The sequence below is a fragment of the Lucilia cuprina genome, chromosome 5, assembly GCF_022045245.1.
Source record: "Lucilia cuprina isolate Lc7/37 chromosome 5, ASM2204524v1, whole genome shotgun sequence".
NCBI classification, from domain to species: Eukaryota; Metazoa; Arthropoda; class Insecta; order Diptera; family Calliphoridae; genus Lucilia; species Lucilia cuprina.
This window is the reverse complement of record NC_060953.1, coordinates 10,959,478-10,982,322: the sequence shown is the minus strand read 5'-3', so window position 1 is coordinate 10,982,322 and position 22,845 is coordinate 10,959,478. Positions and strand designations below refer to the sequence as shown.

General features: G+C 30.3%; 8 protein-coding genes across 10 annotated transcripts; 5 read left to right on the top strand and 3 right to left on the bottom strand.

The window, feature by feature from the left end:
• The first annotated feature begins 138 nt into the window (after positions 1 to 138).
• On the top strand, positions 139 to 1,282 carry LOC111686102 (39S ribosomal protein L15, mitochondrial). Its single transcript, XM_023448404.2, has 2 exons — positions 139 to 366; positions 429 to 1,282. Exons 1-2 carry the CDS (start codon positions 262 to 264, stop codon positions 1,191 to 1,193), a joined length of 870 nt encoding a protein of 289 aa, XP_023304172.2. The 5' UTR covers positions 139 to 261; the 3' UTR covers positions 1,194 to 1,282.
• Positions 1,283 to 1,348: 66 nt separating this feature from the next.
• LOC111686101 (presenilin homolog) lies at positions 1,349 to 5,199 on the bottom strand. 3 transcript variants are annotated; one of them, XM_046953226.1, is made up of 9 exons: positions 5,060 to 5,199; positions 4,680 to 4,863; positions 4,373 to 4,623; positions 4,014 to 4,223; positions 3,727 to 3,947; positions 3,565 to 3,663; positions 3,321 to 3,503; positions 2,873 to 3,055; positions 1,349 to 1,692 (listed from the first exon to the last, which is right to left on the bottom strand). In XM_046953226.1, exons 2-9 carry the CDS (start codon positions 4,818 to 4,820, stop codon positions 1,424 to 1,426), a joined length of 1,557 nt encoding a protein of 518 aa, XP_046809182.1. In that variant the 5' UTR covers positions 4,821 to 4,863; positions 5,060 to 5,199; the 3' UTR covers positions 1,349 to 1,423. The 3 variants fall into 3 exon arrangements, with proteins under 3 accessions (XP_046809182.1, XP_023304169.2, XP_023304170.2); XM_023448401.2 differs by lacking the exon at positions 5,060 to 5,199 and having other exon boundaries at positions 4,680 to 5,053; XM_023448402.2 differs by lacking the exon at positions 5,060 to 5,199 and having other exon boundaries at positions 3,357 to 3,503; positions 4,680 to 4,987.
• Positions 5,200 to 5,838: 639 nt separating this feature from the next.
• On the top strand, positions 5,839 to 6,966 carry LOC111686092 (ORM1-like protein). Its single transcript, XM_023448394.2, has 3 exons — positions 5,839 to 6,168; positions 6,228 to 6,379; positions 6,444 to 6,966. Exons 1-3 carry the CDS (start codon positions 5,992 to 5,994, stop codon positions 6,577 to 6,579), a joined length of 465 nt encoding a protein of 154 aa, XP_023304162.1. The 5' UTR covers positions 5,839 to 5,991; the 3' UTR covers positions 6,580 to 6,966.
• Positions 6,967 to 7,459: 493 nt separating this feature from the next.
• Positions 7,460 to 9,930, top strand: LOC111686095 (galactose mutarotase-like). The gene is made up of 2 exons (XM_023448397.2): positions 7,460 to 8,092; positions 8,774 to 9,930. Exon 2 carries the CDS (start codon positions 8,782 to 8,784, stop codon positions 9,868 to 9,870), a length of 1,089 nt encoding a protein of 362 aa, XP_023304165.2. The 5' UTR covers positions 7,460 to 8,092; positions 8,774 to 8,781; the 3' UTR covers positions 9,871 to 9,930.
• Positions 9,931 to 10,185: 255 nt separating this feature from the next.
• Positions 10,186 to 11,283, bottom strand: LOC111686097 (galactose mutarotase-like). Its single transcript, XM_046951494.1, has one exon. The coding sequence runs from the start codon at positions 11,281 to 11,283 to the stop codon at positions 10,186 to 10,188; it is 1,098 nt and encodes a 365-aa protein (XP_046807450.1).
• Positions 11,284 to 12,039: 756 nt separating this feature from the next.
• On the top strand, positions 12,040 to 13,684 carry LOC111686093 (copper transport protein ATOX1). Its single transcript, XM_023448395.2, has 3 exons — positions 12,040 to 12,365; positions 12,502 to 12,577; positions 13,429 to 13,684. Exons 1-3 carry the CDS (start codon positions 12,360 to 12,362, stop codon positions 13,560 to 13,562), a joined length of 216 nt encoding a protein of 71 aa, XP_023304163.1. The 5' UTR covers positions 12,040 to 12,359; the 3' UTR covers positions 13,563 to 13,684.
• A 3,874-nt stretch (positions 13,685 to 17,558) lies between these two features.
• On the bottom strand, positions 17,559 to 19,489 carry LOC111686089 (POC1 centriolar protein homolog). The gene is made up of 3 exons (XM_023448390.2): positions 19,261 to 19,489; positions 18,441 to 19,204; positions 17,559 to 18,384 (listed from the first exon to the last, which is right to left on the bottom strand). Exons 1-3 carry the CDS (start codon positions 19,379 to 19,381, stop codon positions 17,917 to 17,919), a joined length of 1,353 nt encoding a protein of 450 aa, XP_023304158.2. The 5' UTR covers positions 19,382 to 19,489; the 3' UTR covers positions 17,559 to 17,916.
• A 1,208-nt stretch (positions 19,490 to 20,697) lies between these two features.
• Positions 20,698 to 22,727, top strand: LOC111686072 (NADH dehydrogenase [ubiquinone] 1 alpha subcomplex subunit 9, mitochondrial). Its single transcript, XM_023448372.2, has 4 exons — positions 20,698 to 20,864; positions 21,009 to 21,447; positions 21,529 to 21,894; positions 21,955 to 22,727. The coding sequence occupies exons 1-4, from the start codon at positions 20,825 to 20,827 to the stop codon at positions 22,346 to 22,348; spliced, it is 1,239 nt and encodes a 412-aa protein (XP_023304140.1). The 5' UTR covers positions 20,698 to 20,824; the 3' UTR covers positions 22,349 to 22,727.
• Positions 22,728 to 22,845: the final 118 nt, after the last annotated feature.

Below are 22,845 nucleotides of genomic sequence, written 5' to 3'. Positions count from 1 at the left end.
CCTAAATTCTCTTATGGCGGCAAAAAAGAAAAATTAATCAATTTTTTTTTCATTTGATTTAATAAATAAATGAGTGGCATCGCTAAATTTTCCTCCACTATAAACTTTCTATAAGTTGGCAACTCGATTTAACAGCTGTTTGGAGTTTTTTTGTAAAAGTGTGGTTGTTTCTCGTCGGTATTTCGTTTTTCTTTAGCAGTGAAATTATTTAATAAAAATTTAAATATTGTATTAAATATTCTGTAAATAGCTATAAATAAAATGGCTCATATAAGAGAAACAGCCGACAAGGCTTTAAAAATGCTGCGCACTTTGCCTAGAGTACAAATTGGCAATTTAAGACCCAATCCAAATTCTAAACAAAATGTAAATGAATTAGAGAGAAACTATTACATCAAAGTTTTAAAAAGATTTTTTTATATTTATAGGATAAAAGAGGTCGTGCCCAGCATGGTGGTGATAAACATGGTGCCGGCAACAAAGGTTCCGGTCAGAGACAAAATTTCATGCGTCTCGGTTATGAAACAGGCAATACACCCTTCTATATACGTTTTCCCTATGAACCCTACTATAAGGGACATCATCTGAGAAGACAATATCCCAAGATTTCCTTGTTACAATTGCAAGTTATGTTGGACACCAATCGCATCGATGCCAAACAGCCTATAGATTTGACTACTCTTTGTAACACCGGTTTGGTTAGTTTCAATCCTGCCTCCATGGAATTTGGTTTTCAATTAACTGATGAGGGTGCCGATAAATTTAAGACCAAAATATGTATTGAAGTGCAGCATGCTAAGGAATCGGTTATAGCGGCCATAGAACGTAATGGTGGTGTTATACGTACCGCTTATTATGATCCCAGAAGTTTACATGCTTTAAAAAATCCCGAAAAATGGTTTGAAAAGGGTGTACCTATACCCAAGAGATTGTTGCCACCACAAGACGCTATAGGTTATTATTCGTCGGCGGAAAATCGTGGTTATTTGGCAGATCCCGAAGAAATCAGTAAACATCGTTTGGTTTTAGCTCAAAAATATGGTTATGAATTGCCCAAAATAGAAGAGGATCCAGACTATGAAATGCTTACTAGCATGAAGGATGCTAGACAATTGTTCTATGGTTTAGAACCCGGTTGGGTGGTTAATCTTAAGGATCAAACTATTATAAAACCCAAAGAAAGCATGCAATAGATAACGTGTAAACTTCTACTTTATATTAAATAGTTCTTGTTAAAAATATGCATAAAATAAATGTTTAAAAAAAACTTTATATAAATCAATAAGAGTTCTTTTTTAATAATCTTCCAGAATAAACTATCTCTGGAGATTAATATTCTTTTTTTTTCTATCTTAATCTAGAAATTATGTCATTATATGCTTATAGATAGATATCTTACTTGTCTCCTTATTTTATTTGATTTTCATATAAAAACTTGCTGATCTGATAGTTCCTCCATAAACGGTTTGACTATAGCACTTGTAGCCAAACAAAAGAATAGTCCAAAAAATATTGATATAGGCAATGCTGGCAATGCTTTACGCCATATGGCTAACAAAACTAATGTTAGACATAATCCTACAAGTATAGCCACAAAACAGGCAATTGTTGTTGCCCAATCGCCATACGATGAAGCTTTACCCACCAATACAGAATAGAAAATAAAATCACCCAGACCGAGTTTAATGCCACCTGGAAAATAAAAGAAGAGAAAAAGTTCGTTGTTGGATTTTTGCTTGAAGAGAAATGGAAAAGTTTATATAAACAATTGAATATGTAAGGAGTATCATAGAATCTGTAATCTCTAGTAACCATTTTGTGCGTAACAGCGTTTGAGGTTGTTTTGTTGTTCAGATTCTTAAATGTAAAAGTCCTTATGCTGACACTTAGGTTGGGCACGTTTGTTTCCCAAAGTCAACTTTTTTTTTAACTGCATAATATAGACATTATAGAGTTCTAAGTAAGTTTCCTTTTACTGCAAGATTACTCGAAAACTGCACCTTAGATTGTACTAAAATTTTTCGGAAAATGTTGTATACTTTACATCTTTAGAGGTTGAAGTTATTGTTTTTAAGCTCCTTAAACTTAAAAGTCCTATTGCCGCACATAAATTGGACAATTTTGTTCCCACTAGTTATTCCTTTAACTGCATATTATAGACATTATAGAGTTCTAAGTTAGTTTCCTTTTACTGCAAGGTTACTCGAAAACTGCACCTTAGATTGTATTAAAATTTTTCGGAAAATGTTGTATACTTTACAACTTTAGAGGTTGAAGTTGTTGTTTTTAAGCTCCTTAAACTTAAAAGTCCTGATGCCGGCACATAAATTGGACAATTTTGTTCACACTAGTTATTCCTTTAACTGCATAATATAGACATTATAGAGTTCTAAGTTAGTTTCCTTTTACCGCAAGGTTACTCGAAAACTGCACCTTAGATTGTATTAAAAAATTTCGGAAAATGTTGTATACTTTACAACTGTAGGGTTTGAAGTTATTGTTTTTAAGCTCTTTAAAATTCAAAATCCTGATGCTGGCACATACGTAGGACAATTATTTGCCGCTAATTATAATATAGACATTATAGAGTTCTAAGTCAGTTTCCATTTACTGCAAGGTTGCTCAAAAACTTCACCTTAGATTGTATTGAAAAATTTCGGAATGCGTTATTCTTTCAACTGCATAATATAGACATTATAGAGTTCTAAGTCAATTTCCTTCTCCATAAAGGTTTCATGATAACTTCACATAAGATTGCGATAAAAATTTTCGGAAAATATTGTAACCATTACAAACTGTAAGGATTGAAGCTTTGACAGCCAAACTGTAAATAGAAATCAAGTTAAAAATTCTCTTTAAAATATATACTTACGTTCTTCTTGAGCTTCCGTCATATTACTGCCCATTTGAGAGGGTCGAGTTTCTTGAGTAGTAACCGTACGATAATTAGTTGAACGATTAGCATTATCTGAAGTACTAGCCTGTACCTCAATTTGACGGCGAGCCACACGATCATCTAAATTTGATGACCATTCTTCGGTAAAACCAGCCGCTTCTAAACAAACAATAGACAAGAAAATTACTTATAGTTTTAAACCAATAAAAACTTATTTACATTAAAACATATAAAGTAATGCGCTACGTAGAGAAAGAAATGGAAAAGAAATGGTACTCCCTTAAACCTTACTATAAAAAAAACCCCTAAAAACAAAACCTACTAAAAGACAACAAGACAAGCTTAACGAAAGTTATACAACATCTAAGAAGTGTTTATCGTTTTAGTTTGAAAATAAGACAAATGAAAAAATAAAAATAAATACCATTTCCGCGCATTTTAAATGTCACTAGAGGCATACCTTCAGCACTAGGAGGTGCACTTGTACCTGTACGGGAAACAGAAGTAGACGAAGTTGAGGTATGCGGCGAGTTGGGTGAATTCGAATCGGAAGAATTATTACGTTGAGCCGGGGCATGAGTGCCCATAAACGTGTACAAAACAGTGGCTATAAGGATAGAAAGAAACTTTAGTTTAAGTTTTATTATGGAATATTACAAATAACTTACAAGAGTAGATAAGGGCAGGGAAAATTTGTTCATTTCTTTCTTGGGCGGTTTCTACTAAAATACGCAAAGGTCCTTTAGGTGTTAGAACAGCTATTAAATCTATATAAATAAGTTATTTTAGTAAAAAAAACACTTTAAGCTAATAATTTATAAAGAAAATACCCCATATAGATATAGCCGCTAAGACAGCCCAAGCAGTCCATTCGGGCAAATATTTTATGAAAACCAAAGCCATTAAAGCTGAAACAAATATCAAATAAGCCTGTTGCAACTTTAAAGGACTCTGCCAGTGTATGGCTATCATGCCCATAACACCAAAATTCCATAATATCAACAGTGTAGTGGGATAATCCATAGCAACATTATAGGCTCTTAAAAGTTCTCTAAAATTGTATAAAATTTATATTATAACCTTGATTTTTGTAGCTAAAATCTGTACAAACACTTACTCCAAATATAAATAACTGAAAATGAATAGCAACATAAAGGATGATAGTATCAACCAGCCGTGTATAATCTTATAGCAACGTTTCTTATAGAGAACAATTAGAAAAATGGTCATTACCACAACGACGGAGAGAAGTATTAGAGAATTGGCTAAGGCATTCCAAAGTTTTGTGCCTTTATCTTCAGATAATTCATGGAATGGGGTATATAATCTGTAAATAAAATAAATATTTAAAAATTTTTTATAGAAAAATTTCACCCCAGGATGTTTGTCCTAAAATACTTTTTTTAAATATTGATTCCAAATTCGAAAACTGTTTAAAATATTTAAAGAAATACAAAATTTTAAACTTTTACTTACAAATAAGTATCAGTATAAGTGTAAAAGGTAATTGAATTAATGGTGGCCACTACCACTAACATGCACAAAGAGACGGGAGCAAAAATCTTTATAACATGTTGAGCTCCATATTTCAAACCCTGTTCTTCATCTTCGGCCTCGTTAGTAGTAGGTTGAGAACTAGAGGGAGCATCTGGATCGTTAGGATTACCACCATCAGCATCACGCAAACGTCTACTACGTATTTCTACATTGGGTACATCTAAAATGGCCTTAAAACCAAACAAAACGTTGGTATGGAAGTTTCCTTTAACAACATCCAACTTACCCCATCAGTAGCATCACGCTGTTCGGTGCCACCATAACTATTCAACTGTTCCGTTTTACGTTTTTGCTGACGTTTTCGTTCAGCTCCTCCCGTTATCGAGTTATTACAACTGATTTGAGGGGCACCGACGTGGCCTTCCATTAGGGGGGTACTTTCGTCGGGCTCAGCCTCGTTGGCGTTTGTTCTTTTTTGATCCGTGTTTAAAGTGTTTTTTTTATTAAAATAGGCAGCAATAGTAAAAGAAATTAGCAAAGAAAATAATATGGAGGCGTTGTTATAAGATCTTTGTGTGTTTTTGTTTGCAAATACAATCTTTTTGTTAGGTATAAAAAAAATGTTAATTATAGCAAAACTAATTGGTTAAATTATAGTTAATTTACTTTTTTATTAAAATTTAAAACTTTTTTGCTGTTTTTTTCTAAATTTTTTTGTTATTTATTTCGCGTTTTAAACAATTTTTGCACTTTATTTGCTGCGAGTGAATCAACGGCAGAGATCGGCGCCGCCAAACTTTAACGGCGTTAACTGATACTAAAAAAATCAACGGCATTGGAATCATTAATAATAAGGCGGCCTCATTAGTTTTTGACAATTTTAAAGTTTTCTAAAAGAAATTGTATCAAATTAGAGTCTTTAAATTCGCAATTTTCCCTAAATATCTTGTGCCAAACACAATTGTCTGTAGAAAAGTCTGTTACAAATGCATTTTTTATAGAAAATAAGTCCCAAACTTAATTTTCTTAAAAAAATTTGTGCCAAACACTATTTCTAAAATGCAGCTGGATTAGAAAAACTAGATATTTCCAAAAATTTAAATAGTCAAGGCTATTTTTTTATTAATAATTTTGTTCCAAGAGAATTTTTTAAGAAAACTAATTTCTCAACGATAACTTTCTTTAGAAAAATTTGTCCCAAAACAAACAATTTTCTATAGAAAACATTGTAACAAACACACTTTTGTAACAAAATATTTAAGTTCTATAGAGAATTTTGACCTACGAACATTTTCCATTGAAAATTCCTCTAAAATAGACAAAGTTTTTTTCTTCAATTGTAAATGAGCCACATTGGTCACCCTATATTTACTCATAATGACGACAACCCTGCCTCTTATTATCAATTGCGAAGAAAACAATAAAGAGAAAACTACAAAAAAATCGTCTAACTACGTATGTGTGTACGTGCTAAAGTGCAAATAATAATAATCATCAAATAAACACACAAAATAGAACTGTGCAAAATATTATTCATACCGTCTTTTACAAATTCCTGGCAAATTATAGAAAAATCAAGAAAAAATAAATAATTAAAAATGACAGTAATTGCTGGCGGTCATGGTGAACCAAATCCGAATAGCACTTGGCTAGGTGCGCGTGGCATGTGGTTGGCTTATTTTCTGGGAGTCTTAGCGACACATTTGATATTACTGTCGGTGCCCTTTATAAGCATACCCATGGCCTGGACATTAACAAATTTAATGCATAATGCGGTAGGCAATTGAAGAAGTCAGTTTAAGGAAGTAAAATTAATGAAATGAACTCTTTTTAGGCCCATTTATACTTCCTACATATAATAAAGGGAGCACCATGGTTTTCCATTGAAAATGATACCGGACGTCAGCTAACACACTGGGAACAAATCGATGATGGTGAACAATTTACAGCAACACGTAAATTCTTAACAGCAGTGCCCATTGTTTTGTAAGTTTTTTAATATTTTTAGAAAAATATTGTATAATGTTTTTATGTGTATATTGTTTCCTAGATTCCTGCTTTGCTGTTTGTATACCCGCAATGACACCGATCATTTTATAGCCAATTTTATATCTTTGGTCATTGTCACTTTACCCAAATTGCCACAGTTTCATGGTGTACGCTTGTTTAATATTAACAAATATTAATTGTACTATTAGTTTTGGATTAATTCCTAAAAGAATGTATTTGGAAAAAGTGCTAAATTAGTTTTAAATCGTTGGCAATTGACTACAGACTGAGTTTATTCTTTTAGATCTGAAAGTTCTATATAAATTAATGATTACACACACACAATATATTTATAATAAGCTTATCTTAATTGCACCTTTGTTTTAAACAGTAACTCCCTTAGAAATTGTTATTACCCAAAAAAACATAAAATGTTTTTAAACTAATTATTAAGGCAACTGCTTATAAAATTTGCTGGTTTATATAAAATTGTAATTAATTATTTTATATTTAATAATACCTATGTATGTAAAGAATTTTTCTTTTTATTTCTTGTTACGAAAATATAAGTAAATAGATGTGTATTTATAGATGTCTTAAAATTCCAATAATAATTATTTACCGTTACAGCAAATGTCAACAAAAACTATGTATTTAAGGTGGCCAGACTGTTAGGTTTCTTTCATATACTTCATATGGGTTAAATTTTCTTATGATTTTGCTTTCTGTAGAAATTTTTTTATAAAAACAAGTTTTTCTACAAAAAATTTTGATTTTTCTATAGAAAATTTGAAATGCGTTAAAGTTTTCTTTAGAAAATATTTATTGGGACAAATTTTATATAGATAATTGTAAAGTATGTGTATTAATATACTTTGGATAATTGTATTTTCTATATTTTTTTTGAAAAAAAAAACTCAAATGATATTATAGTTAAATGATATCATTATTTTTTTTTGTTTGCACTTACTAGAAGTGAAATAAAGGTAAAATAAAATTTGTTTACTTTTCTCGATTGTTATTTCTCCCTTGTATGACATTGTACTATTACTAAATGTCAAGTAGTTATATGTTTGCCATTTTAAAATCTTTAAATGCACTCGTTTCTACTTTCCTCATTTACACTTATTATCAGTGATAGATTTCTTTGTTTTATATTAAATTCTAAACACACCTTCGATTTTCTCAGTGCTTCAACTTCCTCCCCGCGGAAAATAAATAATACATAATATTAATTAAAAACCTGTTACTTCATCAATTGATTTGCCAGAGAGAATCAAAATATTGCAAATTCTTGTATGAATACAATAGCGGCCGCTAGCGATAGACGACTATCGAATATAACAAAATCTAACGTAAATTTTATTTGCCAAACATAAATATACCGAAACGTCTTGTGGTTTGTGTTCGTAATTATAATCACAAAGAAAATTGCATTATTTGAGAGTAAATTTAATAAATTTACACATACGCTTTAACATCCATATTAATACGCTCTTGGTAAACAACACAATTTGCTTAATAAAATAAATTGATAGAAATAAAATTGCTGTAGCTCAGAGATAATTTATAGTTTGTTAAATAAACAGATGTTTAAAAGTGTTTTTCTGTGTTGAAGGGGCACTTTTAAACTTTTTTATAGTTTAGTTGCAATTTAGCATTTCATTAAAACACAGTGAAAAGGAATTGTTTTAAAACAAGTATTAAAAGGTAAGTGAGAAAAAATATATATTTATGCAATAATAAAAATTGTTTACAAAACGTATAAAAAATTTTGGAAAATACTACGTGATTTTTTTTTGGAGTTGCATTTAAAAAGAAACTATAAAAGTGTATTATTTACATACTTGAAAAATTCTTAAAAAACATTAAAAATTTGATGTAATTGTTTTAATAACAAATTTTATTAAAGTGATTTTATCTATCAATTGATAATAGTAAAATCCGTACTACTTAAAGCTGCCATATTTACGTAAAATATGTATGCTATGATTTCCGTTATTCTAAAATTGGGTTGCCAAGCCTAACTTATTAATTATTATGCGCATTTTGTGAATTTGTAAATAGGAAATTAAATTAGCTATCTATCTGTCTATCTATCTATCTATCTATCTATCTATCTATCTATCTATCTATCTATCTATCTATCTATCTATCTATCTATCTATCTATCTATCTATCTATCTATCTATCTATCTATCTATCTATCTATCTATCTATCTATCTATCTATCTATCTATCTATCTATCTATCTATCTATCTATCTATCTATCTATCTATCTATCTATCTATCTATCTATCTATCTATCTATCTATCTATCTATCTGTCTATTAAAACTACTTCGAAAAATTTCTATACATTTAAAAAATCTGTTTTCTTACTTCTTCCAGTCCCCATCATGGTCGTAGTTAAAGAGGAAGATTTCGGCACCATAGTTGATCCTATGACTAAACAACCGGCTAAAGTACGTCGTATAACCCTCTCAAATGACCACCGAATGTCGGTTCAACTTTTGACATTGGGTGTGAATATAGCTAGTGTACGTTTGCCGGATAGAAACGGTCAAGTCGATGAATTATCTTTAAGTTTTGATAATGTCGAAGGTTATATAGCCACACAACCGGCATACATAGGTGCCACAATGGGTCGTGTAGCAAATCGTGTGGCCAATGGTCGTTTTACTTTGAATGGAAAAGAGATTCAAGTTACCAAGAATTTCAAAGATAAATATCAATTACATGGTGGTTTTATTGGTTTTGATAGTGTCATCTGGGAGGTGGTACAAACTCTAGCAGACGGTGTTGTTTTCAAGCATATTTCACCGGATGGTCATGAGGGTTATCCGGGAGAGGTAACCTGTACCATAACCTGTACTTTAAATGACAACAACGAATTTCGCATGCAAATTGAGGCCACCACCAATCAGACGACTTGTGTTAATGTTACCAATCATGCTTACTTTAATTTGGCGGGTCATAATTCCGGTAAACTGGGTCTTAGTCAACACACTGTCATGATTAATGCCGATAATATAGTAGATACCGATTTAGACCAAATACCCACCGGCAAATTGTCACCGGTAGCTAATACTGTGTATGATTTAAAAACTCCTGCTAAAATGGCCGACCGTTTACCCCTGTTTAAGGATAAACCTATTAATGGTTATGACAACTGCTATTGTGTGAATTTGGAAGGTAATAAAACAACGCGCATAGCACGTGTAGAACATCCGGAAAGTGGACGTTGGCTAGAGATTTTAACCAATCAGCCTGGAGTGCAATTTTATACTTCTAACAATCTGCCGGATGTGGAGAATGGTGCCCCCGCTTTAGAGGGAAAAGGTGGTGCTCGTTATGTTAAACATGGAGCATTTTGTTTGGAAACTCAAAAATATCCCGACTCCGTGAATCATACAAATTTTCCTACAATATTTTTAAATCCAGGCGAGAAATATTATCATGATGTTGTTTATAAATTTGGTAATTGATAATATTACAAAAAAATAACTATAAAAATATTAATAAAAACTTCATTTTAATAAAACATTTATTTGTTTAGTTTTAATTCTAATAAAGATTTCTATACAACAATCTCATTAAATTATTTATGAAACAATTTTTCTATAGAAAAGTTATGTTGAAAAATTTTCTAAGAAAATCTTGATCGCAATCTGATAAATGTTTATATATAAAAGATGATTGATCTGAAATAAAGCAAATTGTTTTCATAAAATCCTATAAATTTAAAATTTTATTGCAAAAATTTGTATAAATTATTAAATTTCATAAAAAAATTGTTTAAATTATTCGCAACAACCAAAACGATAAACCACAGTATGGCAATATTTCTGTTTCGGTCCTATAAATACATTTGGAAAATTGCAATGATTCATGGCATCAGGGTAGTTTTGACAAGCCAAACAAAAGGCACCATATTGAGCATACACTGCTCTAGATTTACCAATTATAGGTTCAGCTCCCGCTTTATCAATATCTGGCCAATCGTTACAAGTACTAAAATGGACCGAAGGTTGATCACTGAAAATCTCCAACCATCTACCTGTACAGGGATGTATAACTTTGGCAATAGGTTTAACTTGACCTTCACAGCTATCAATACAATAATTATTATGAAAACCTTTGTTGGGATAATTGAAAAATTTCTTAAGTCGTTTGCCCAAGTTGACATATTTGCGCAAATCATAGGGGGTATGCTTGACAGGCATCAAACAACCTGTGGGTATAAGCTCGTTATCACATTCCACAATTTTATTACTTTTAATCATGATATTATGCTGAAAGAGCGTCTCCTTGCGGGTATTATGGCCAGCCAGGTTTAAATATAGATTATTGGATATATTGACGGGTGTTTTACGATTCGTTGTGGCTTCTATAAAAATTCCAAAATTGTTGTTATCATCTAGGTCGTACGTTATAGTGGTGTTTAACTCTCCAGGATAACCTTCTGAGCCTGCGGGATTTATATGCTGTAGTTTAATACCATTCTCGTTTTCTTCTATTATCTGCCAAATCATACTATCGAATCCTATAAAACCACCATTTAATTGATGTTTATCCTTAAGATTTTTGGTCAAACAGCATTCCTTTTCATCTAGAGGAAATTTGGCTTGAGCCACACGATTTGCTACTCTACCAATAATGGCTCCTATATATTTAGTTTTATGATCTATATAACCCTGAACATTGTCAAAACCCAAGCAAATGTCTTCTATATTACCATGCTTATCGGGGTATTTAATCATTTGTATTGTAGCTCCCAGTGTCAGAATGGCTACACTCATATTATTGTTATTAGTCATAACAATGCGATAAACATCCACCGGTTTGGTAGTTAGGGGATTTAGAGCAGTTCCAAAGATGCTGGTACTAATTATTACCATTTTTTTAATTTTGAATGTTTTAATTAAACTTATATATTAACGTTTGATTTTTATTACTAACTTTTATGAAATTTATGTTGAAATGATTTTGGATTAGGCTTTTCCATAAATTTTTAAATTTCCTGTTATAAAATTTATACAAACAGAAATTTATTATTTGCTTTTAGAAATGTATAGTTATTTTACTGTAAATACATTTTTCTAAATTGTTTTTAAATATAATTATATTTCTCTTATTAGGTTTTTATACAATTTCAATTCAAATCTTTAACGTCAGTCAATAATTGAAAATAACAGTCTATTTCCTCACAACATTGGAAAAATGCCTTCACTTTCAATATCACCTTTTGCTACAATTATGCATTCTGGCAACTTTTCACAAAATGAGCAACAATCAAAGACAAAACAATTAAAAAAAGTTCAAAATTAACTTAAAATTATTAAAAAAGTTAATATAGTTTGTTAATTAATTACATAAACAATTTTAATTAAAAATATATAATTTTGACTTTAAGCAGATTTGCATGCTTTTAAAAGTTACTTACATTATCAATGAATAACTTTAACTAAAAAAACGCTACATATATACCACTGTAAAAAAAAAGCTACTCAATTTATTTTAAAAGAAATTTATTTAAGGTGCTATTGGCAGCACACCTTTTAATAAAATAAAATGTCAAATTACACTCATAAAAAATATACACACACACTCTCATATGTCAAACTTAATACAAAAGAACCTAATGGAAATTAATAGTGTTGACACCTTATACAATACGCCTTGATTAATTCTATTCTTGCGTTTTCCATCATATTCTTTCAGTTACTAAACTAAATTTATAGTATTATTAACTAATAAAAGTGCCAAAATTTAACAAAAAATACAAGCAAAAGAAAAAATTCCACACAACAACAAAACAACAATAATTTGTTTATCAAACAATAACAACAGCAGACATTTGCAAATTTCTTTTTTGATTAAACGTGAAAAAGTAAACGGCATCAAAGTGTTGAACTTACCGCAGCTATATTTGCAAGCCAATTCAGGTTCTTCAAGAAGTCAAGCGACTAGCAAAATGCCCGTAAGTTAAATTAGAAAGAAAAAATTATGAAAAAATGAATATATTGTATATGTATGTAAATTATGTGAAAAAGGTCAAGTTGTTTTTGCATTAATTAAATCTATTGTTTCGATTTTTCTTTTTTTTTTTTATAAAGGTGCATGAATTTAAAGTGGAAATGACCTGCTCTGGTTGTTCCGGTGCTGTGGAAAGAGTATTGGGCAAGCTAGGAGGTAAGAAATTTAATTTCAATAGTACGTTTATTAACATATGGGGAAAATTGTATAAATGGACACGTCAATGTTATAGTTAAGGGTGAAGTTATTGAGATTTATATTTGAGAATTTTTGGCGAAATGATGAAATGTAAAATATTTTCAAGAACTAGGTATAGATGTTTATTGTTAGTCTAGTTAATAGATAGATAGATAGATAGATAGATAGATAGATAGATAGATAGATAGATAGATAGATAGATAGATAGATAGATAGATAGATAGATAGATAGATAGATAGATAGATAGATAGATAGATAGATAGATAGATAGATAGATAGATAGATAGATAGATAGATAGATAGATAGATAGATAGATAGATAGATAGATAGATAGATAGATATCGAAGAGAAATAACAAAAGTTTTTAATTATTGTTAATGGAACTAAATAAAATGCAATACTTTTCTATTTAGCTTAAAATCTAGAAAATTTTCATTACAAACAATTAGTCTAGACATGAAGTGCCAATGCAAATATGTATTTGCTTATAAACAACAAATGCGCTTCATTTCCAATATTTTCCTTTTGTTATTATTAAAAGTTTTTTGACCTATATCGTGCGAGTGTGTGTGTGTTGTTTGTTACTAACTGATAACGTAACACGTACCGCAATAACTACCATTTACTTTATCTTGAAAATATTGTGTTCATATGCTATCTTGGTTTTTTTTTTTTTTTTTGTAGTCTAGGTATTATTTAATCATGATATATTACTTTAAATAGAAGTTTAAATTAAAAACATAATATCTTTTGCTTTTTTTTTTTTTGATTCCCCTTGTGTTGTTGTGTTCTTGGTCGTTTAAAAAGATAAAGTTGAAAAAGTAAGTATTGATCTGGATGAGAAAACTGTTTTGGTTACCTCGAATCTAACAGGCGAAGAGCTGTTGGAAGTTATTAAGAAGACTGGCAAATCAGCACAATATGTGGGTGTGAAAGAATGAAACGAAATGTTTTGTAAATTTCGCAAAATAGCGAAATTAAAATTGGAAGTTTAAGAATTATTTTTTTTTCTTTTGATTTAAATTTAAAGTTATTGAAACAGATATTTTATAATTAATTTACATAAAATATGTAAAACATTTAAATGCAAGCAATTTACTTTATTTTTATTTTTTTATGAAAATATACTTTAAGAAGTTAAATACACTTGTGAAGTGTAGAATTTATGTTAAAAAAATTTTGTTTTTTTCTTAGTTTTTAAGTTTAGAAGGCATTTTATTAATTTGAAAGTTTATTGATTTAGTGAAAGTGAAAACAAAGTCAAATTAGTAACGCTATAGTTATTTCTTATTATTCTTTTTTAAAATCTTTAGATTTAGTAGAAATTTTGAAGTTCTTAGGTTTATTTTAGACTCAAAAATTCAAGAACATTAATGCAGTCATAGGTTCTATAGAAAATCGTATTAAAAATTAGAAAAATTTCTTTAAAAGAAATCGAATTTAAATTTTATAACTTTTTAGCTCAAATCGAATAAATTTTATAGAAATTTTAACATAAATCATTAAAATTTTTCTTTTTTTTTTAATAAAAACTAAATAAATTTCATAAAAAATTTTGAATTTTTTTCTTTTTCAATTAAGTAGTAGGAATAGTAAAAGTTTAAAGAAAGAAAAAGCCAAAAAAAAAATGTAAACATTTAATGGATACAATATATTTACAATAAAAATACAAAATACTTTACAAATTTAAATACAAAAAAAAAATCAATTAAAAAATATTAATATTAAACAATTTCCAAGGTTTTAAACGGAGTTAATAGAAATAGTCAATAAATCACGGAAAATATAATGAAAATTTTAAATTTTAAAAACATACAATTTTATTTAATTAAAAAAAAACAAAAATATTATTATAATAATATAAAGCTATAAAAATAAACTTTTAAATGTTTCAATTTTTATTAATATTTAAATCAAACACACACAATAAATATTTATAAATTCCATTTAAAATACAAAACTAGAGTTTTTCTTCTTATTTATTAAAAACTTGTTCCAATTTCTTTATCCTTTCATTAAGGCCATAAAACATTATTATTATTTTGGCAATATCATTTTTAATTTCCTCAATAGGTGTATAACTGTTAGAGTTAATATTTGTAATCTTGAAAGTTAGAAGAGAGAGAGAAAGAAAAAATTTAAGTTCGAATTTCAAAAATTTTTGCTATACAATGTTTGAATTGGCTTAACCTCAAGAAAAATTAGACAATTTAATGTATTTCTGTCTTATTTAGTGATTATAAATGATTATTTAGTAATTTTATACAATTTCGAAAATTCGAACATAAATTCGAAATTTCAAAAAATCTTTTAAATTGCAACCTATATTCATTTTTATTAAGACATTATCAAAATTTGTTGGATTTTCTTAAGAATTCCGTTAAAATTGTTAAAAAAATTCAAGTTCTAATTTCAAAATTCTTAGTATTCAATGTTCGAAATTGCTAAAACTTAAGAAAAAATAAAAATTTTGTTATATTTAATGTTTTTTTGTTTAAATATAAGAAAATTTTATTAATTCTGTACAATTTCGAAAATTCGAAATTAAATTTGAAAATTCGAACATAAATTCGAAGTTCCAAAAAAACTTCAAATTTGCCACCTAAGTGCATTTGTCTTAAGACATCAATGAAATTGTTAGATTTTCCTGAGAATTCATTTAAAATTTCTTAAAAATTCAAGTTCGAATTTCAAAATTTTTCGTATTCAATGTTCGAAATTGCTAAAACTTAAGAAAAATTAATAATTTTCTTACATTTAATGTTATTTTGTTTAATTAAAAGAAAATTTTATTAATTCTGTACAATTTCGAAAATTCGAAATTAAATTTGAAAATTCGAACATAAATTCGAAGTTCCAAAAAAACTTCAAAGTTGCCACCTAAGTGCATTAGTATTAAGATATCAATGAAATTGTTAGATTTTCCTGAGAATTGATTTAAAATTTCTTAAAAATTCAAGTTCGAATTTCAAAATTATTAGTTTTCAATGTTCGAAATTGCTAAAACTTAAGAAAAATTAATAATTTTCTTACATTTAATGTTATTTTGTTTAAATATAAGAAAATTCTATTAATTCTGTACAATTTCGAAAATTCGAAATTAAGTTTGAAAATTCGAACATAAATTCGAAATTCCAAAAAAACTTCAAAGTTGCCATCTAAGTGCATTTGTATTAAGACATCAATGAAATTGTTAAATTTTCCTAAGAAGTCATTTAAAATTTCTTAAAAATTCAAGTTCGAATTTCAAAATTTTTCGTATTCAATGTTCGAAATTGCTAAAACTTAAGAAAAATTAATAATTTTCTTACATTTAATGTTATTTTGTTTGAATATAAGAAAATTTCATTAATTCTGTACAATTTCGAAAATTCGAAATTAAATTTGAAAATTCGAACATAAATTCGAAGTTCCAAAAAAACTTCAAAGTTGCCACCTAAGTGCATTAGTATTAAGACATCAATGAAATTGTTAGATTTTCCTGAGAATTCATTTAAAATTTCTTAAAAATTCAAGTTCGAATTTCAAAATTCTTGGTATTCAATGTTCGAAATTGCTAAAACTTAAGAAAAATTTTAAATTTTGTTATATTTAGTGCTAATTTGTTAAAATATAATTAAATTTTATTAATTCTGTACGATTTCGAAAATTCGAACTTAAGTTCGAAAATTCAAACATAAATTCGAAATTGCAAAAAATCTTTAAAATTCATTTTTATTAAGACATCATCAAAATTTGTTAGATTTTCTTATAAATTCCTTAAAAATTCAAGTTCGAATTTCAAAATTATTAGTATTCAATGTTCGAATTTACTAAAACTTAAGAAAAATATAAAATTTTGTTATATTTAGTGATAATTTGCTAAAATATAAGAAAATTCTATTAATTCTGTACAATTTCAAAAATTCGAACTTAAGTTCGAAAATTCGAACATGAATTCAAAATTCCAAAAATCTTCTTAAAAGCAACCTAAGTATAATTTTATTAAGAAAACATCGAAATTTGTTAGATTTCCGTAAGAAATCTTTTAAAGGATTTCTTAATTTAAGTTCGAATTTCAATATTTTTCGTATTCAATGTTCGAATTTTAAAATTGTGTTATATTTAGGTTTATTTTGTTAAAATATTGTAAAATGATATTGATTTTGTACAATTTCCAAAATTCAAAGTTAAGTTCGAAAATTTAAATATAAATTCGAAATTCTAGAAATCTTCAGAACGAAATTTCAAATGGGGAGGGGAATATCAGCTGGAAAAAGTCTATAGACTAGTTGTTGTTGTTATTGTGACAGGTTGGCTGTAACTGGATGTTCTTCCCTGGGGAAAAAACTTCCGGTTGATACAGCTGTTGCTGAGTTGACAATCTTTGCCGATTGAGAATCGGATCGGGATTACAGCTCTATTGTTTTACTTATGGACTTGTCTTTGGACTAGTCTATTGACTATTCTATAGACTATAATGTTAATTAGTCAATGGACATACCTATGGACTAGTCTATTGATTAATCTATTGAGCAGTCCATGGACTAGAACTTGTCTTTATACTAGTATGTTGATTAGTCAATGGAATAGTCTATTTCCTAATCAATGTACTAGTCTATTGACTAGTCCATTGACGAGTCTTTAAAGTAGTCTATTGATTAGTCTCTGTACTAATCTATTGACTAGTCTTTGTACTATTCTATTGACTAGTCTTTGGACTAGCATATTGACTAGTCTATTGACTAGTCTTTGGAATAGTCTATTGACTAGTCTTTGGACTAGTCTATTGACTAGTCTTTGGACTAGTCTATTGACTAGTCTTTGGACTAGTCTATTGACTAGTCTTTGGACTATGGTCTACTCTATCGATTAGTCTATGAGCTAGTGGTCTAGACTATGGAATAGTGTATCTCCTGCATGTATATTTGGATTCAAGTACTTTTGTGTTGAACCAGAAGCGTGTTCACTGCGTTGTCGACTAATTTATTATATACTTTAGTCATTATTGGATTCAAGGGTTCCATCACATTTAAGGCAAAATAACTCTAAATAGTTTTCTTTATTAAAAAAAAAACGTCACATAACTTCTTTTATTATAAGATATTAATAAAATACTGGACATAGATTATTTAATATGATCCAAGAAAGTCAAATATAATATAAAAAGTAATTTATATATTGAATAGAAAATAACCACCTGCATTTGAAAGGTAAAACTCAATTCAAAAGATTAATCTACCAAAAAGGTGGCTGATCCTTTCATTATAAATATTAATAAATAAAATTATAAAAAAAGTGAAAAAATCAAAGAAATTAAAAATATTTCGAACTAGCATTCGATTGATTCTGTAATTTCGTATTCGGTGAATTATTGTAATCATCGAAAAAGCTACTTTTACTTTTGGGAAAATTTAACAAAGAACTGCTGCTATTCGAGCTTAAATGTCCCGAATTCCTAGATAATGAAGACGACGACGTCGAAGTGCTGGAGCAGTTAGTAGTAGTTGTGATGGAGGGTGATGATGTCATGTGTGTAGTCGAATGTTTAATATATTCACTTTCAAGCACCTGGAAATTTTCATCACGATTATTATAGGCCATCGATTGACGGGGATCGATAAGTATAGATTGATCACTAGCATTTGTAGTGGTTGTCATGGAGCTGACAGCTGTTTGTTGAGCATGTGGCACAATGCCACTTTCATTTAAAGTTTCACGCGCCAACTTGGCCTCATAAAGGGAAACGTCATAGGTATGAAGATTGGATTTCCAAACTAAAAGCTTTTAAAGGGAAAAGTTTATATCTATGATCGTTCTACATTCGTTCAATCACTTACCTGTCTATCTTCTCCCGCCGAAGCAAATTGCGAACCATCTTGACTAAAAGCCACTGCTGTTACTTTGCCCGTGTGACCCGTCAGAGTATAAATAGGTCTACCTTCTAGTAGATCTAATATTTTCATGGTTTCATCATCACTGCCAGTCAGTAAAAAGTTGCCATTTGGATGAAAAGCCAAATCGTTGACTGGTCCCACATGTACTTCATACAATTGTATTAATTCCTGAGCCACTAAATCGAATATTTTAATGCGATTACAAGACATGGCAACGGCTACCACAGTACTATCCGGATGCCAAGCCACCTGTCGTCCCATACCCTTTTGTTCGGTAAAACAACGTATACATTCCCCAGAGTTGACATCAAAAATACGCAAAGACTTGTCATCACCACAGGAAGCAATCATTTGTCCATTAGGGCTAAATTTAGCCGCTCTCACCCAATTAGTGTGACAGGCAAAGGAGGTTAAAAATTTCTTTTGAGCCACACGCCATAATTTCAAAGTTTTATCATCGGAAGCTGTCACCACCATTGTGCCGGAGGGATCAAAATCTACTGATCTCACCGGTTTGCCATGAGCTAGAAATTCTCCAGAGACTCCTTTCAATTTAGGTTCCCATATTTTCACAGTTTTATCTTTAGAACAAGAGGCCACCAATTTCGATTTGGGAGACCAGCTAACACCATAAACACTATCATTATGGGCTGAAAAACGTATACATCTGGCGGCTTGCTTTAAATCCCACAAAATAACAGAGGAGTCTGTAACAAAGAAAGATTTAATATAAAATTTATGACTTTCTTTTAAGCAAATATACCCAAAGAACTAGTGGCCACTTTATTGCCCTCCGGATTAAAGCGCACTTGTGTTATGGCTTGACTGTGACCGGTAAAATGTCTTTCTAGACAAGGATCAGCAAATTGTTCATTATTTAACATTTTTCCAAGGAGTTTTTCTTAAAATTTTTCAAAAATTAAAGTTGTTTGTATTTATTTCAAGTTTTGCGCTTCGTTGATATGACAACTGTGGCAGCCAGAGCTCTGCGCCGACAAGTATTAACGGCGGCGGCAACTGACACTAAATTTGTCAACTACGTTTAGTTTTTAAATTTTAACGATTTTAAATAAAAACGGAATCCGACTCGGGTCGGCGGCTTATTACAGAAAATATCGGCGGCGGCTATTTTGTCGGCTCAATTTAACTTTTTCTTTAGAAATTTACCAAGGCGAATTCAGATAAGGTGGTGGTAGATCTGCAACAACAACATTTCCCATGTATTTTGTTTTTGCTTTTGGTTTTCGTAAATGTCAAAAACCATAACGACGAATTCATTTGATGAACAATTTTTGTAAAATGTTTATATTAAAAAATAAAGATAAAGATTAAAATTTGCGAGGAAAATATATTCTGAATTGAATAATGCTTGTTTCAAACGAAAAATTCTATTCCGGCAGCTTAATTTGCAAAATCAAAGTATGTGCCTGAAGTTAAGTAAGACTTAATTTTTTGTGAAAAATAAACATAAAAAGTACATATTCATAAAAATATTATTTTTTTAGTTAATCTCTTTATCTACATAGTGTATATATAAAACAATATTGTTTAATTTGTTAACATTTAATAGATTTCAAAATTAAGCCATAACGTAGAAGTCAGCTGCCGCCAGCCGGGAAAATAATTCATTATTTAAATAAAATGATATTTGTTTACGAAATGCTTGGTATTTTCAGATTTTTTACATAAATAATTCAAAATATTAACGAAGTTTTTCTCTGTTTAACGGACATTTTTAAATATAAAAATGTAAACAATAACAAACTTCGACAGTTAGGAAAACCAGTCGAATTAAAACAAAATCAGCTGATTGATTAACAAACACCACCTTATATGAATTTGCCTTGGGGCCGAATTTGAAAAAATTACCGGACACCTGTGCGCTTTTTATCAATACGGTAACTCTCAAACAATGGGGCACCAGAAGAGAAAAAATATCCCAGCTGCCTCTACAAACATTTCAACAAAATCGCTTGATTTGTTTGAAAAGAAATAAAAAATTACAATAGAACTTTGCTGCCTTTTGGCACACAGTCCTAGTTACTTTGTTACAATTTTTTTATTATTTTACAATTTTTTATTATCAAAAGTATTGCCACAAGTTAACAAGCTTATGTTACCATATGGTAGCACTTTTCTTTTTACTACAGCTGTTTTTAAGGCGAATTTTGTTTTGACATTTATCGCAATCGTTCACAGCGAATTCAATTCCCATTCGAAGTCACTGCGAGAGCCAAATTTTTGCATTGCAGGGCTCCATAAATAATAGAATAAAACAATTAATTTGTGATAAATATTAAGGATTAGCGTAAGCTTTAATTGGCAAAATGGCTTCGCTTATATTAATGAGGAATGTGCAAATGGCAAGTAAGTAAAAACTAATGAAAATTCACTTCCAAAGTCTCAACAAAAACAAGTGGAAACGTAAAACTTATGTAACGTGTGTTTAAGAGACCTAAGGAAATTTTCATTCAACACCGAATAAAACTACAATTTTGTGATAATTTCTAGAGCAACAAACCAATGGCGCCTTGGGTGTATTGTGCTTGCGTACGGCCAATTATTCTTCCGACAGTCCACGTCCCCTGAAGACCACCAATTTGAGTGCCATGAAACGCGGTACCGGTGGCCGCAGTAGTTTCAATGGTATTGTTGCTACCGTTTTCGGTTGCACTGGCTTCTTGGGTCGTTATGTTTGCAATAAGTTGGGCAAGTCCGGCACCCAAATGATTTTGCCCTATCGTGGTGAAGATTCCGAAGCTATTCGCTTGAAGGTGTGCGGTGATTTGGGCCAGGTTTTATTCCAATTCTATCATTTGTGCGATGAGGAAGCCATTCGTAAGGCTGTCAAATATTCGAATGTTGTCATCAATTTGGTGGGACGTGAATATGAGACTAAGAATTTCAAATTCAATGATGTTCATGTTGAGGGTGCTCGTCGCATTGCACGGTGAGTATTGAATAAGGATCCAGTAGGAAGCTTTCTTTTTGAAAATTTTATTGAACTTATGTTTTTTTTTTAATATTACAGCATCTGTCGCGAAATGGGTGTCGAACGTTTGATTCACGTTTCCGCCTTGAATGCTGATCCCCATCCCAAGAGTCACATCATTGATGGCGGCAGCAATTTCTTGCGCAGCAAATACTGGGGCGAACAAGCCGTACGCGAAGAATTCCCCGAAGCCACCATTATTCGTCCTTCGGATATTTATGGTTCTGAAGATCGTTTCTTGCGTTATTATGCCCACATCTGGCGTCGTCAATTCCGTTCGATGCCTTTGTGGTACAAAGGTGAACGTACCGTTAAACAACCCGTATTCGTTTCCGATGTAGCTCAGGGTATTATTAACTGTGCCAAGGATCCCGATACCGCTGGCAAGGTTTATCAAGCTGTGGGGTAGGTTTCATTTGGAACATTAAAAAATTTATTAATAAATTTAAAACTATTATATTTTAGTCCCAAACGTTACCAATTGAGCGAATTGGTTGATTGGTTCCATCGTCTTATGCGCAAGGATGAGAAATGGTGGGGCTATCAACGTTACGATATGCGTTTCGATCCCACTTTCGTTTTGAAAACCAAAATGACCGAAATGATTTGCCCCGGTCAACCTGTGGGTGGTTTACATTTAGAACGTTTAGAATTGGAATGCGTCACCGATAAGGTACTCAACAATGTACCCACCTTAGAAGATTTGGGTGTACAATTGACCCCTATGGAAAATCAAGTACCATGGGAATTGCGTCCTTATCGTGCTGCTTTGTATTATGATGCCGATTTGAATGAATTCGAAATACCAGCACCACCACAAACCATTGCACCACGTGATGAACAACGCTTGTTCGCATAAAGAAGTCCTACACACCACCATTACATAAGGTCCACTGCCGAGGGCCAGGATACTACACACCATTATGTTGATATGAGGAAAAAAAGTGGTTCGGTACGTTGGTGGTGGCCGGTTCGTCGTATGAAAGAAAAACGTTTACGTCTGCGTGAACTATTATTTATTGTTTTGGTGGTGCGTTCATTGTGGTATGGTGTGTTTAGTGAAGAATATTTAAATGAAATTGATAATTTTTTAAACAATAGCGAAGATTTGTCTTGAAAACTCAAAACAAAACTAAATCCCAAAATTATAATTTAATTACAAAAAAAAAACGGTACTGCTGTCTTTATCTAACTAAATTTAAATAAAACAACTGAGTGTAACACTCATTAATATATAAGTATAACTGTGTTTTAAATTAACATTTTAGCGAATTCGTAATAGATAGAAGATAGATAGGCAGATAGACAGATAGATAGATAGATAGATAGATAGATAGATAGATAGATAGATAGATA

Bases quoted from the DNA above. Each gene is read 5' to 3' on its own strand.
- LOC111686093 (XM_023448395.2), top strand. The intron at 12,578-13,428 runs GTAAGAAATTTA...TCGTTTAAAAAG, and splicing joins AGTATTGGGCAAGCTAGGAG to ATAAAGTTGAAAAAGTAAGT.
- LOC111686101 (XM_046953226.1), bottom strand. From the start codon at position 4,820: ATGGAAGGCCACGTCGGTGCCCCTCAAATCAGTTGTAATAACTCGATA. The intron at 3,056-3,320 runs GTATTTATTTTT...TTGTTTGTTTAG, and splicing joins ATTTAAAATGCGCGGAAATG to AAGCGGCTGGTTTTACCGAA. The intron at 1,693-2,872 runs GTAAGTATATAT...TTTATTTTCCAG, and splicing joins GACGGAAGCTCAAGAAGAAC to GTGGCATTAAACTCGGTCTG.
- LOC111686072 (XM_023448372.2), top strand. From the start codon at position 20,825: ATGGCTTCGCTTATATTAATGAGGAATGTGCAAATGGCAA. The intron at 20,865-21,008 runs GTAAGTAAAAAC...GATAATTTCTAG, and splicing joins GAGGAATGTGCAAATGGCAA to AGCAACAAACCAATGGCGCC. The intron at 21,895-21,954 runs GTAGGTTTCATT...ATTATATTTTAG, and splicing joins AAGGTTTATCAAGCTGTGGG to TCCCAAACGTTACCAATTGA.
- LOC111686092 (XM_023448394.2), top strand. From the start codon at position 5,992: ATGACAGTAATTGCTGGCGGTCATGGTGAACCAAATCCGAATAGCACT. The intron at 6,169-6,227 runs GTAGGCAATTGA...AACTCTTTTTAG, and splicing joins CAAATTTAATGCATAATGCG to GCCCATTTATACTTCCTACA. The intron at 6,380-6,443 runs GTAAGTTTTTTA...ATTGTTTCCTAG, and splicing joins ACAGCAGTGCCCATTGTTTT to ATTCCTGCTTTGCTGTTTGT.
- LOC111686095 (XM_023448397.2), top strand. From the start codon at position 8,782: ATGGTCGTAGTTAAAGAGGAAGATTTCGGCACCATAGTTGATCCTATG.
- LOC111686102 (XM_023448404.2), top strand. From the start codon at position 262: ATGGCTCATATAAGAGAAACAGCCGACAAGGCTTTAAAAATGCTGCGC. The intron at 367-428 runs GTAAATGAATTA...TTATATTTATAG, and splicing joins ATCCAAATTCTAAACAAAAT to GATAAAAGAGGTCGTGCCCA.
- LOC111686089 (XM_023448390.2), bottom strand. From the start codon at position 19,381: ATGTTAAATAATGAACAATTTGCTGATCCTTGTCTAGAAAGACATTTT. The intron at 19,205-19,260 runs GTATATTTGCTT...TCTTTGTTACAG, and splicing joins AGTGGCCACTAGTTCTTTGG to ACTCCTCTGTTATTTTGTGG. The intron at 18,385-18,440 runs GTAAGTGATTGA...TCCCTTTAAAAG, and splicing joins CGGCGGGAGAAGATAGACAG to CTTTTAGTTTGGAAATCCAA.
- LOC111686097 (XM_046951494.1), bottom strand. From the start codon at position 11,283: ATGGTAATAATTAGTACCAGCATCTTTGGAACTGCTCTAAATCCCCTA.